Genomic DNA, 13941 nt, shown 5'->3' with positions numbered 1-13941 from the left:
ATGCTTCAGGTATACAGGACCAAGGCCGTTTAGGGCTTTAAAGGTCAACACTTTGATGCAAGAAAGGTGAGACAGAGCCATTGAAGCGTAAGAGAAACCAGGCCAAAGACCGTTGAGATAAATAAGGCCGTTCCACTTGCATCCATCACCAACACAAGCTAGTTGGGGGCAGGACTCGGAGAGCCCACAAAACCAGATTTGGAAAGGGGCTTTAGCCACCAGTGCTTTCAAAAACTGGTCTTTAATACACTTTCATGGAGTCATCCTCTCAATCTCAGCGAGAACGATCCAAAAACAGACCAGGTTAACAGCCCTGACAGTTCTCCTCCTGGACCCGGGGTAGGCGGTGGGAATCCCAACATCCACATTATGTGGTCCACCGAGTTTACCCCAATGAAACCACTGGGTTGCCCCATGGTAAGAGCTAGAGACAAACAGCTTTATATGGCTTACTCTATGCAGGTGGTGCTGTGGATTAAACCACAGAGCCTAGGACTTGCCGATCAGAAGGTTGGCAGTTCGACGGGTGAGCTCCCGTTGCTTGGTCCCTGCTCCGGCCAACCTAGCAGTTTGAAAGCACATCAAAATGCAAGTAGATAAATAGGTACCGCTCCAGCGGGAAGGTAAATGGCGTTTCCGTGCGCTGCTCTGGTTCGCCAGAAGCGGCTTAGTCATGCTGGCCACATGACCCGAAAGCTGTACGCCGGCTCCCTCGGCCAGTAAAGCGAGATGAGCGTCGCAACCCCAGAGTCGGCCACGACTGGACCTAATGGTCAGGGGTCTCTTTACCTTTATAGCGTAGCTATTGTTGGGGGTGGGGGTGGAAGACATTCACGTTGGAAGCATCTCAATGAAGCTCAATCTTCACGCTGTTTTTATACAAAAAAATTTAATAAATATTTTTTCAAGATTTATTGCCAGGAATAAACACATCAGAGATGTATTTTCATGTCCGTGTAACACTAATATTACCATACAAGATATCCTCGTGATCCCGGTGGTTTACCCAGCGAGATTACTCAGTTTTAAGCCTTTTTTGTTGTCGTTTTTTGCAATTTTGATTTTTTGATCTTCCAACTTTTTGTAATAGCACTTTGATTTCCTCACTCCTTAAGGCGGGCAGTGTAATCTATGGCAAATCTACACAGTGATCTTAACTGGACACTCTACTGTTCAAGTATTCAACAACTAGCTTATCGGAATACTTTCTACATGCAGTAGATTACAAAGAAAAGAAGTTTTTTTTAAAAAAAACCTACAAGTGGTTCAGCACCACCTATCTGTGCTGGTGGGTGGGGGTGGGGGAAATCAAGAGTTTACAAAATAAGATTTCGGTGTTTCCAACTCCACACGCTAATTCGATTTTTTCTTTTCTTTAATTACATGCAACCGGTCACACGTTCATCTACAGAAGGTTATCGCTCAGTTGTGTTCCCTTAAACTGCTTCGCGGCAGATGAACTGCCTGCCCTCCTCTTTCCCCCTCCCTCCTCCCCCATGCCCCAACTTCTAAAGCAGCCAGGAGGGGGGGAAATAAAATAAAATTCTAATCTAATTCTAAACTGCCTCAGCTGGTATTTAAACAAATATTCTTAAAGTGATACTATCAAAGGTGTTCTCAAAGAATAAAGACAAAACGCGCACTCAACATCGTACAGAAAGCCAGTTTCAAGGCCCCAAAAGCCTTCTCTATCCTTTAAAAACAAACTGATTTTCAGAACACCTTAAATTTTGGCATGTAGGCAAACATGTAACAAAGGGGTGGGGGGTAGAATAAAAAGATTTTTAAAAAGATAAAGAAGCCATAAGCTTACAAATGCTATGGGGGTGGGAAAAACACCTTCAACTCTAAACACATACATATAAATAAAAAAAAAGGAATGATATTTAAGGCTCTTGATTATTAAGTTAATAAATCAAATATACACAGTGATTAATAAAAAAAGGAATTATTTACATAACTATACAAACTTCTACTTTTGACACATTTCCTCTCAATTCTTCATTTTTTTTACCAGCAACTGCTGACAAGAAGTCCCCCCCAATCCCTCCCCACTTGCCCTCCCCACAAAAAAATACAATTAAAAAAAATAAATAATAAACTTTTTTACTTTTTTTTTTTCTTGATAGTTGCTGTGGTTCCGAGCTGCAAAGGCACTTTCAAATACAGAACTAGTTGTACGTCATCATAAAACCAATATACAAAAGAACTCTAATTTCAATAAATAAATAAAATTTATCTCCTTCCCTCCCCACAGGGACTGTATAAATCGTGACATCGAGAGAGAGAGCGAGAGAAAGAGAGAGGAAGGAAGGAAGGAAGGAAGGAAGGAATTCTTTGCTAGGGGAGGGAAGGCTAAATAATAAAAGGCTACATGATACCTTGATGAAACCTTGCCAGGAGATGCATCAGCGGCGGCTGAATTGACGGGGGGGGGGGCACTTTCGACTAGTTTTGCATAGATGTGGAATGCAGCGCTTGGTATTCCAGCCAACCACAGCAACTATCACTGCCAGTGTAAGCCAGCTTGTCAAAACTTAAATTAACACAGGGATTCTAAGCAAATAATAGCCTTAGACTCAAAATATTACACAACCGCTTTGAGAACTACAAGCTCCGAGTTGACTCCAACAGGTAAGTATGGAGGAGGAGGCGGCGCCCGGCTGCCTGCTATACAATGTACTCCATGCGGTTCAAGCTCTGCGCGCTTTCCAAGTCCCGGTTGTCCTGCTTGTTTGTCCAGTTCGGGTGCTTTGCGGGCGTGCCGTTGGGGGGCTTTTCGTCTCTGTCGACCAGCGTGTAGGTCGCCTGCTTGGCGAAGCGGCTCTTCTGCTGGTGCTTGTCCATGTCGTCTTCCTCCACCTCGGAGTTGTGTGTCCTTATTTTGGCAATCTTGGAGTTCTTGTTTTCGTAGTCCTTGATGGGGATGGCGTTGGCGCCGTGCTTCTCAATGGGGTTCTTGATCTGGTTCAGCTGCTCCCGGACGTTGTTGGTGGTGTTGTCGTCCGACGGCGTGTGCGTGTGCGCGCTCTGCTTCCGGCGCTTGCGGATGCACCAGTAGAAGGCCGTGACCAGACAGCAGATCCAAGCCACGGTCAGAACGGAGCTCAGCAACGGGACCAAGAAATCTGGAAGGCAAGAAGAAGAGTTTGGATTTGATATCCCGCTTTGTCACTACCCAAAGGAGTCTCAAAGAGGCTAACATTCTCCTTTCCCTTCCTCCCCCACAGCAAACACTCTGTGAGGCGAGTGGGGCTGATACACTTCAAAGAAGTGTGACCTGGCCCAAGGTCACCCAGCAGCTGCATGTGGAGGAGCGGGGAAGCGAACCTGGTTCCCCAGATTACGAGTCTACCACTCTTAATCACTACACCACACTGGCAAGGGTGACTCTCGTCAACAAACCCACCAACACTACTCGGCGCAGACAGCTCAGCGGTAGAGCATCTTCTTTGTGTGCAGAAGGTCCCAGATAATGATAATAATAATATAAAGGGTTTTAAAAAAGGAAAGGATCCCTGGATGGTTACGTCCAGTCAAAGGCGACTATGGGGTTGCAGTGCTCATATCGCTTTCAGGCTGAGGGAGCCAGCATTTGTCCACAGAGAGATTTCCAGGTCATGTGGCCAGCAGAACTAAACTGCTTCTGGCGCAACAAAACACCGTGACGGAAGCCAGAGCGCATCAAAACACTGTTTACCTTCCCACCGCAGCGGTACCTATTTATCTACTTGCACTGGTGTGCTTTCGAACTGCTAGATTGGCAGGAGCTGGGGCAGAGAAATGGGAGCTCCTTCCCGTCGTGGGGATTCGAACCGCCGACCTTCTGATTGGCAAGCCCAAGAGGCTTGGGTGCTTTAGACCACAGCGCCACCCGCATCCCTACAATAATAGTAATAATTTACCTAATAATATTTACATGCTGCCCATCTGACTGGGTAGCTCCAGCTACTCTGGGCGGCTCTCAACAGAACCATATTTCATTGGTTCTGGAAGACCTATATTGGCTCCCAGTAAGTTTCTGAGCACAATTCAAAGTGTTGGTGCTGAGCTTTAAAGCCCTAAATGGCCTGTGCCCCATATACCTGAAGGAGAATCTCCACCCCCATCATTCAGCCTGGACGCTGAGATCCAGCACTGAGGACCTTCTGGCGGTTTCCTGCCTGCGAGAAGTGAAGCTACTGGGAACCAGGCAGGGGGCCTTCTCGGCAGTGGCACCCGCCTTGTTGAATGCCCTCCCATCAGATGCCAATGAGATGAGTAACTATATAATATTTGGAAGACATCTGAAGGCAGCCCTGTATAGGAAAGCTTTTTAATGTTTATTGTTCTTGCTTTAAAAACACAATAAAGCATCAAACGTCAATTCAAGCCATTCATTAAAGCTCAAATGAGCACTATCCAGTATTTGGAGGTTGTGTCTAACAATGAATAAAAGTTATTTTACGGCAAACTTGAGATATGTTAGAATTTGTGCCGAAAAGCAAACTTGCATAAGAATAAGCCCTGCTGGGAAGTCTGGAAACAGGCTATGAGTGAAACGGCTTCCTATACACTTGCAATTTCCATTCCTACTGCCAGCACTCAACCAACACATTTTTAAAAGAATTTACCTGTTTTGCTTTTAATTGGTCGCCTCTGTACCCGGACTTCTGCAACCGCTGCAATAAGCGTGCTATTCCCATCACGCTTGCTCACCAGATCAATAATTTTGTCTGTTATTTCTTTTATCGGGTTCTCTTCCTCCTGGATATCTTCGGCAGACTACGAGAAAGAATAAGATTGTGTATTAGAGACAATGTGAAGAAGAATCTCTAACCCAATGCTCACAAGAGGACCAAACAAACATGGAGACTCTGGTCTAACATCAAAATATGGGGAAGACTGGCTTCTATAAGTACAGGACATGCATCAAGTTATTACCCAATGCCAATGTCAATCCAGTGAATTGTGCAGAACGCCAACCCTTTCAAAATATCCTTTGGGAGGGAAGCTAGACTCTAGAACCCTCCAATAGGCTTGCCTGGGGATTAAAATCAGCATAGGCTGTCTTGTTCTTAGTGCTATCTTGGAAGGTTTGATGAGTGAGCACAAGACAGGATCTTCATTGTGGTGGTGCTATGTTCCTGGAGTAAGGTAAAGGTAAAGGTACCCCTGCCCGTACGGGCCAGTCTTGCCAGACTCTGGGGTTGTGCGCCCATCTCACTTAAGAGGCCAGGGGCCAGCGCTGTCCGGAGACACTTCCGGGTCACGTGGCCAGCGTGACAAAGCTGCATCTGGCGAGCCAGCGCAGCACACGGAAACGCCGTTTACCTTCCCGCCAGTAAGCGGTCCCTATTTATCTACTTGCACCCAGGGGTGCTTTCGAACTGCTAGGTTGGCAGGCGCTGGGACCGAGCAACGGGAGCGCACCCCGCCGCGGGGATTCGAACCGCCGACCTTTCGATCGGCAAGCCCTAGGCGCTGAGGCTTTTACCCACAGCGCCACCCGCATCCCTGGTTGTTCCTGGAGTAATCCCCCTCAAATTCTTCAGGTTCTGATGGCACATTCATCTTGATGGCTGAGGACCACAATGCGGTCTCTTGCCATATGAACCTACCCTGACATCACCTTCTGAGACCCTTCTTTGTGTGCCTCCTCCATGGGGGGTCCAGAGGGTGGCAGCACGAGAACAGGGCCTTTTCTGCAATGGCTCCCCATTTGTGGAATGCTTTCTCCAGGGAGGTTTGCTTGGTCCCTTCATTATACACCTTTAGGCACCAGGCAAAAACATTCCTCTTTATCCAGACTTTTGGCTGATTGACATCTAATATGCTTTTAAAATGTTTTTTTGGGGGGGGCAGATTATTGAGTTGCCCTTTGTTATTTTGTGTGTGGTTTTTATACTGTGATTTTATGTTGTGAACTGCCTTAGATCTGCAGGTATAGGGCGGTACACAAATTTAATTAATAATAACAATTCACTTCCACAATCTTCCAAATGTGTTAACATCCAAGATTCACTGTTGCTCATTTTAATGCACAACAGCTTGCTGCCACTAGCTTTATCTGTACGTGTCGGTTGTATTTTGTCATTGCTTTCAGAATCTGAATTGTTGCATTTGCCGTTTTATTGTTTATATCACGTGTATTTATGTCTATGGGCGATATCCAATTAGATCGTAGTTAAACAGAGAACCCACTCTTTCCTACTGAGAGCAATGAGTCTTAACGTTTAGAGAGATGAGTCAGGCATACCAACCATCAGACTTACAATCGCAACGTGGATTTCATCGTGTGCCAAGTGCGACGGTTCACACGTGATGTAGATGGAGTATTCGACGGACACATTCTTCAAGATACTTAGATTCCTCAGCTCGTTACAGATATGCTCAGTTGTAAGGCCCTGTGGGAAAAGAGCAAACACAGAACATGAGTACTTTTGATAGAAGAGGACACATGGCAAGAACATAAATCAGTGGCACTTCTCTCGTTGCCATTTGCGCCTGGCTACAACTCCACAGAGAACGTTGCCTCTTAGGTCAAGAGCGGGGAACTCAAAGTCCCATCCGTCCCAGGCAACGTGGCCAATGGTCAGCGATGATGAGAATTGGGTCCTTCCAAAGGTTGTTCAACTACCAAGTTCCCCATCCCTGATCTACATTATAGCAGAAGTCATAATATCCACAATTGCCAATTGGGTCACTGGGAATACAGGTCATTGCCCAGGGAAGGTACATTGCTCAGTGGTAGAACACATGTTTTCCATTTAGAAGGTCCCTGGTTCAGTTCCTAGCATTTCCAGGTAGAGACCCCGCCCCGCAATTTAAAATCCTTGAGATCTGCTGACAGTGACTCTGCATATGGCGTCGTCCAAGTGTGGACTCCATAGGGAACTTCAGACTGATCTCAACTTCCTGATGAGTACACCTGGATGGAACATGTTTTTAGCATCCATACTTTTCTAAATGCACGCTTTTATAACATGTCAAATGTGAAATGGCCCCCAGGTAGCTAGTTAGGCTTGGCTTTGGGAAAGCCAACTTTAATCCCTTGCTTTATAAATGCCCCATTAGATTAAGTTCTGGTTAACTACAATAACAAAACCTGAGGGGCGAAGGAACTTCAGGGCTCAGGGACGAATGAGGCCCATCGAGGCCTTGAGACTTTCCCCAGGCTGCATATCCCATACTGGCCTCGTTCCACACTCTCCTCAAGTGCTTTTGCCCGGCTGAAATATATCACTGATCTATGGCAGTGCCTCTTGCTCGCCTGGGTTTAGAGTGAGAGTGGCCTCCCAACTTTCCCGTGGTTCAAATGTAAACCTGATGTCCAAAGCTAAGAGTCACATCTGCTGCTACTCCCACTTTTCTACCTCTGGTCCTCCACATGGAGCATCCTAGAAGGTTGTATATAGGTTGTATTTCCTTGACATCTGATGGGAGGGCGTTCCACAGGGCGGGCACCACTACCGAGAAGGCCCTCTGCCTGGTTCCCTGTAACCTTATTTCTCACAGGGAGGGAACCACCAGAAGGCCCTTGGAGGTGGACCTCAGTGTCTAGGCTGAATGATGGGGGTGGAGACACTCATTCAGGTATATTTGGCCGAGGCCATTTAGGGCTTTAAAGGTCAGCACCAACACTCTGAATTGTGCTCGGAAACGTGCTCGGAAACGTACTGGTCTTTTAGGACCAGTGTTATATGGTCCTGGCGGCCACTCCCAGTCACCAGACTAGCTGCCGCATTCTGGATTAGTTGTAGTTTCCGGGTCACCTTCAAAGGTAGCCCCACGTAGAGTGTGTTGCAGTAGTCCAAGCGGGAGATAACTAGAGCATGCACCACTCTCGCGAGGCAGGCAAGATGTCAGCCTGAGTACCAGAAGGAGCTGGTAGACAGCCACCCAGTCAGCTTATACTTTGGAATTGCTTGCAAAGGCATTTGCGTAGCTGCTCTTTTCGAGACCAACTTACTGGAGTCATCATCTTTTTATTGAAAGTGAAAGTGATGTTGGCACAGTTGTCCTGATAGTAAGCATCGGAGTTGCACGTGCTTTTCACGGGCTGCTGATTGGAAGGCCAGCATTCGCCTATGTTGTCGCAGGGACCTACGAAGCAGTGGTCCTCTTTGACAGGGTGGCAGGTATGGCCTGTGGGACACTCGCTGTGACCTTTGGCGCTTATCAAGCAAGGCTTCGGACCACACCAGACCTAGAACGGAAAAGACAATTCAGTTGGCAGCCGGACACTTGGAACGCATGGAAAAGGAGGCAGGCCGAGGCAGCTAGGAGTCCCAGGACAGTACCTTAGAGCATGTGACTTTTCCGTTCACACACTGACAGCTGTTACACTCATCGTCCCATTTAGTTCCATCTGGAATAATGTGCCCACTGCCGATGCAAGGCCTTCCTGAAACTGAGAGGGAAAGCGGTTCAGGGATTGACTCACAGAGATGCCTTTGACTCAACATTTTATGAATTATGAGATACTTTAAATAAAGGAACCCGAGTATTGGGTTTGATTTTTTAACAGATGTGTACATATGTATATTTTTTTTCCAACAAGCTGCTTTTTTTGGTATTTCTATTATTAATAATAATAATATTTTATTCTGACAACATAATAATCTTTTATTATTAAATAAAAACGTGCACCCCGCCACCAAGACCATTCCATCGTAACTATCCAACCTCCCAAAATTTCAATGCCTCTTGCGATGGTTTGACTCCTTTTCGTTTTAACAGTACAAATTCTGCAAACATATCTCCTCAAAATCATTTCTCCTGCATATTCCCCATCTTACCTTAATGGCACATGTTAATTTATCATTAATAGGTATATCCCACATCTCTTTATACCATTCTTCCATTATATATTCTGCTTCCCCTTCTACTTCCTAGCTATAACTCGCACAGCTGTCAATAAATTTGTGAGCAAGTCCTTGAAAGCCAGTGTACCTTCCACCCCATCATAAATTAATAACAATGCTATCGTTGGACTTTTGGTCAGCTTGAACCCGGTGATTTCTGTTATCTCCTTAAACACACTTTGCCAGAATTTTTTTTACATATTTACACCCCCACCACATGTGAACGTAAGTCCCGGTTTCCTGGCATCCCCTCCAACATAACACCGAATTCTCTGTCTTAGGGGTGGTCCTCCAAATGATATTGGGACTCCAAAATCCCATCAGCACCAACTTTCAGGATGGATGATGGTTAGGGATGATGGGAGTTGTGGTCCACCAAACATCTGGCGGGTCACAGGCTCCCCACCACAGCTTTCGCACCAGCGCAGGTAGACATTCTGGAATTGTTTGCTCATCCATATTAACTACTGGGAAGGAAAGGAGGCTTTGTTTTACTTTACAAGCGATGAACTACTATATATATCTCCAATACCTTCTTGGCATCTGGGGCCAATGCGGCCGGCTGGGCAGATACAACGGTACCCGTTGATTTCATCGACACATGTTGCTCCAAAAGCACAGGGCGAGGACTGGCATTCGTTGATATCTGGTAAGGCGGGGGGGGGGGGGGAGAGAAGATTAGTAGGAATAACGATGGTGTAATTAATGAATGTGGGCTACATAGATCAACCCCCCACCCACCCGAATGAAGACTTGTAAAGCTGCGAACCTTGCTTAAAATTTTAAAGAAGATTTTAAAGGAAAATTAGGGCACAAGTAGTTACTTAATAGTTTTCAGTAAAGCTCATATGCTAACCTACAAAGCTGCCTTTTACAATACCAGGGCTAGCTCTCTGGGGTTTCTTGCCAAACATCTTCTGACTCTAGCCAAGTGCGCATTTTGCACATTTGCAACTAAGTGAATATGCCCGGGCACCAGGATGGCACCTGACATTTCCACCATCTGGAGGTGCATGCCAGGAAATCCTCAGATGTTGACTTTTCCCACACACTAGCAAGACATCCTGTAGAATTCTACCAGTTATATTTTATCTGCACAACGGGAATGAATTTCAGGAACCAAAAGGCTTTTTCTGTGCAGCCAGAGCAGGAGCAGCGAACAACGTTAGTCGCTTGTTGTTGCTTATCTTCGCTTATCCCCTTCCCACTGACCTGCTCATAGGTTGTGAGGAATATTCCTATGTTATAAATGGTCACCATTCAGAAAAAGAGGCAGGAATAGGCCAATATATATGTAGACTGTCCCTGGATCAGGTGAGAACTTAAAGAAGTTCTCAAAGTTCTTAATCTAGCTCAGTGTTTCTCAACCTGTGGGTCTCCAGATGTTGTTGGACTACAACTCCCATCATGTCTAGCCAGCATGACCAGTGGTCAGGGATGATGGGAGTTGTAGTCCAACAACATCTGGGGACCCACAGCTTGAGAACCACTGAAGGTTGTCATCTGAACTAGCCAGATGTGTAACTGATCGATCAATCACAGCCAGTCCATCATTTGAAAAATAAGACTTTAGACAGAGCCACCTTGCCCCCAAAATGGCAACCAGATAATTTCACTTTGGCGACTGCAACCTTGGTTTAAGGAGCTATTTGGAGTCTAGCTTACATATCTGAGTTTCTAACACTGCTAGAGAAGCTAAGGGGGTTGATTCCAGGACCTGGGACCTGCCAGGCATTTTCTCCACTCAACAAAAATGCCCTTCCAACATGGCCTCCATGTCCCATTTGCATTATTGGCATAAACTATTTCTTGTTTTCTTGTGGGACTTTTGCACTTCTCTTTAAATCCTGAGCTGGCCTCTTGCTTTTAACACGTACACAACTTCTAGTTCTGCAGGCAAAAAAAAAAACCCCTCTGCTACTAATTTAGGAAACATTTTTATTGGGCAGAATTCCTCATCACAGGAGCTCTGAAAGGGCCCAGTCTAAGGAGGGGTCAGCAAACTTTTTCACTGTCCCTCAAACCTTGTGGGGAGCCGGACTATATTTTGGGGAAAAATAAGAAATGAATGAATTCCTATGCCCTACAAATAACCCAGAGATGCATTTTAAATAAAAGGGCACACTCTACTCATGTAAAAACACGCTGATTCCTGGACTGTTCGCGGGCCAGATTTAGAAGGCGATTGGGCCAGATCCGGCCCCTGGGCCTTAGTTTGCCTACCCATGCTCTTCTTGACACTTGAGGTTTCCAATTCACAGATTGCTAGCGGTCACCAGAACCCGCGGGACTCTGGGCAAGTTAGAACCAACTTACTCTACGGTTTTTCAGGAGACTTTTAGCATGACTCATTTTCTCCTGCAAACAGGGGCACAAATCTCTCAGGGACATTATATTTGATTAAAGGAACTGCCACTGGAGTCTCTTGCCAAGCGACACAGAAAGAGCCATATGTGCAAACCGCAATTTAGCAAAAACAACAACATATATTGCACCTCCTGTTCTAATGTAAGTTTAGGCCAAAGTTAAGAGCTGAAGGATTGCAAACACATACTTATCCTGCAGTCGGGACCTGCAAAGCCTGGAGCGCATTCACAACGGTACCAGTTGTCTCCATCCACACACGTCCCACTATTATAGCTGTTTGGGGAAAACGAGAAAGAACTTTGCTTAGCCGACGCTTTCTCACTTTCACAAATGCATGTTCTTTAAGCCCTTTAGCAAAAAGCAGCTTACACAATTGTAACTTAAGCAATACCGGCCCGTTTTGATTTTAAAGTAGGAGAGAATACTGTTGCACAAATGGGACCTGCGACAAAATGTTGCAGCATGGACTGCTTCTGTATTTAAGCTTCTGGCCACTCCAGTCCTTTCCTCCCACCTGGTTCCCCTATCCAAGAGGTCCCCTATTCTGGGTCCAATGAAAATGATCAGTGTCCACTGGGGATGTTTCTGGGGTGCTGGGGGTGGGAGTAGACACACTGAGGCCAAATCCCAGCTCCATTAAAATCATGGATTCCCCCATTTATTTCTATGGGCAGCCTTCAACTTCCATCCTTCAGATCATTTAAAAGCAGCTTTTAAAGAGTTCTTATCGCAGCTAAATGGAAGAGTAATGAAATTCCCTCTATACAAGATTGGATCCAAAAGCTGACAGAATATGCCGAATTAGACCGTTTATCAGAAAAAAATAAAGAATAAATCAAATCAGGAATTTGTTTCAAAATGGGAGGTTTTCAAAGAATATTATATTTCAAAGAATATAAATATAGTAGTTTAAACTCTGTTGCAGCATTCGAGGAACTTCAGTAATATTTGTAAGACAGATATAAGTATTAAGATATATTAAGAAAAAGTTTAATTACGATAAAAGTGTGTATTGGCAAAAAGTAATACGAAATTGAAATATGGAATAGACGGGAGGTTGGGCCTTTAGTGTTAAGACCAATTTTTGTTTTATTGTTTGTTAACACCGCCACCCCGGTTTCCACCCAGAGGTCCCTCAAGGCAAAATCAGAAGGGGTCTTTTGAAGGAAAGTTGATCAGGGTGGGCATATGCAAATAAAAGTACAATTCATTCCCAGGCCCATCTGCTTACCATGGATGCGGACTGCAATCGTTGGTATCTGTAAAGAGATAAGAGACAAAGATGCACAATTAGCACTCTGGATTTCTACAGGCAGTGCTTTTTTTCTTTAAAAAAAAAGTTTACTCTCATTTTCCTACTCGTATTGAAATACTGCCCCTCAATGAGGCCAAACAGAGTCACAAAATGTTTAGGGGTATGCGTCCCCCCCCCCCAGAAAAAAGCACTGTCTACAGGTGTCCCCTTCCAAAACAGGTTTGAACTAAATTGCTAAAACCCACACACTAAACAAATGCACATGGGATTCTTTGCAAAGTATTGTCAGGAAGAAACACCAACAGATTCAAAAGTGGCCAGGCTGCTGCAACCAAGGAACAGATGAGAACGAATCAGAGTTAATGTTTTTTTCCAGGGTGGTGGGTGGGTTGAAGGGAAGCGGCAGTGTGAACATGAAAACATCTGTCTCCACTTATCTCATTTGCAACTTTCTCAGGCCCAGGTCAAAGCTCCAGTCCCACAATGTCATTAAAGCCCAATGATTCAGGTGATGCGAACGCCCCACATCAAACAGCTTCCCCCTTCTGGTTTTAATCTCAAATCCCCGAGGGCAACGAGATGAGCCAGTTTTCTCATTGTCAGCCACCGCCACTTCAGAAAGAGTTTGGGTATATGAGAGAGAGAGAAAAGGGAGAAAGCGCTTACTCTGAGTGCAAGTCGGTCCTTCCCAGCCCTCTTTGCACACACATGTGAAGGAATCTCCACTGACAACACAAGTCCCGCCATTATGACAAGGGTTTGGGAGGCAGCTGCTGTTCTTTGCTGGAAAAAGAAGAGGCAAAACAGAGTTTCTGGCAAAGTTCTTAAAAATGGGACAGGGTTTTAAATCAGGGGTGCCGAACCTCTGGCCCTCTGAATGTGAACTGCCCTGAGATGTACGGAGGAAGGCGGGGAAAATTAAATAATAATAATAATAATAATAATAATAATAATAATAATAGATTTAGATAGATATATCTTTATTGTCATTGTCCCATGCAGGACAATGAAATTGCAATAATAATAATAATAATAATAATAATAATAATAATAATAATAATAATAATAATAATAATAATAATAATTTATTTATACCCCGCCCATCCTGCTGGGTTTCCCCAGCCACTCTGGGCGGCTTCCAACAAAACATCAAAAATACAGTAAAATATCAGACATTAAAAACTTCCCTAAACATGGCTCCCTTCAGATGTCTTCAAAAAGTCAGATTGTTGTTTATTTCCTTGACATCTGAAGGGACGGCGTTCCACAGGGCGGGCACCACCACCGAGAAGGCCCTCTGCCTGGTTCCCTGTAACCTCACTGCTCGCAGTGAGGGAACCGCCAGAAGGCCCTCAGAGCTGGACTTCAGCATCTGGGCCAAACGATGGGGGTGGAGACACTCCTTCAGGTATACTGGGCCGAGGCCGTGTACAAATGTTACAAAGATATAATGCTGCTGAACTCCCGACACCT

At 45.2% G+C, this 13941-nt stretch overlaps 1 protein-coding gene across 2 annotated transcripts in view; it reads right to left on the bottom strand.

Annotated features, from left to right (window-relative positions):
- Window positions 1-872: 872 nt before the first annotated feature.
- JAG1 (jagged canonical Notch ligand 1) overlaps window positions 873-13941 on the bottom strand; it is a 69047-nt gene continuing 55978 nt past the window's right edge. For both annotated transcript variants that reach the window (XM_077926446.1, XM_028722233.2), the window contains 9 exons: window positions 13135-13251; window positions 12445-12472; window positions 11401-11486; window positions 9379-9492; window positions 8283-8392; window positions 7952-8188; window positions 6255-6386; window positions 4614-4764; window positions 873-3128 (listed from right to left, as the gene is read on the bottom strand). In XM_077926446.1, the coding sequence (XP_077782572.1) occupies window positions 2671-3128; window positions 4614-4764; window positions 6255-6386; window positions 7952-8188; window positions 8283-8392; window positions 9379-9492; window positions 11401-11486; window positions 12445-12472; window positions 13135-13251 (1433 nt within the window). In that variant the 3' untranslated portion in view covers window positions 873-2670. The remainder of the gene's footprint in view (window positions 3129-4613; window positions 4765-6254; window positions 6387-7951; window positions 8189-8282; window positions 8393-9378; window positions 9493-11400; window positions 11487-12444; window positions 12473-13134; window positions 13252-13941) is intronic.

The sequence above is a fragment of the Podarcis muralis genome, chromosome 3 (assembly GCF_964188315.1).
Source record: "Podarcis muralis chromosome 3, rPodMur119.hap1.1, whole genome shotgun sequence".
Taxonomy (NCBI): domain Eukaryota; kingdom Metazoa; phylum Chordata; class Lepidosauria; order Squamata; family Lacertidae; genus Podarcis; species Podarcis muralis.
The sequence above is the reverse complement of the archived record's forward strand: the minus strand, read 5'-3'. Positions and strand labels throughout refer to the sequence as shown.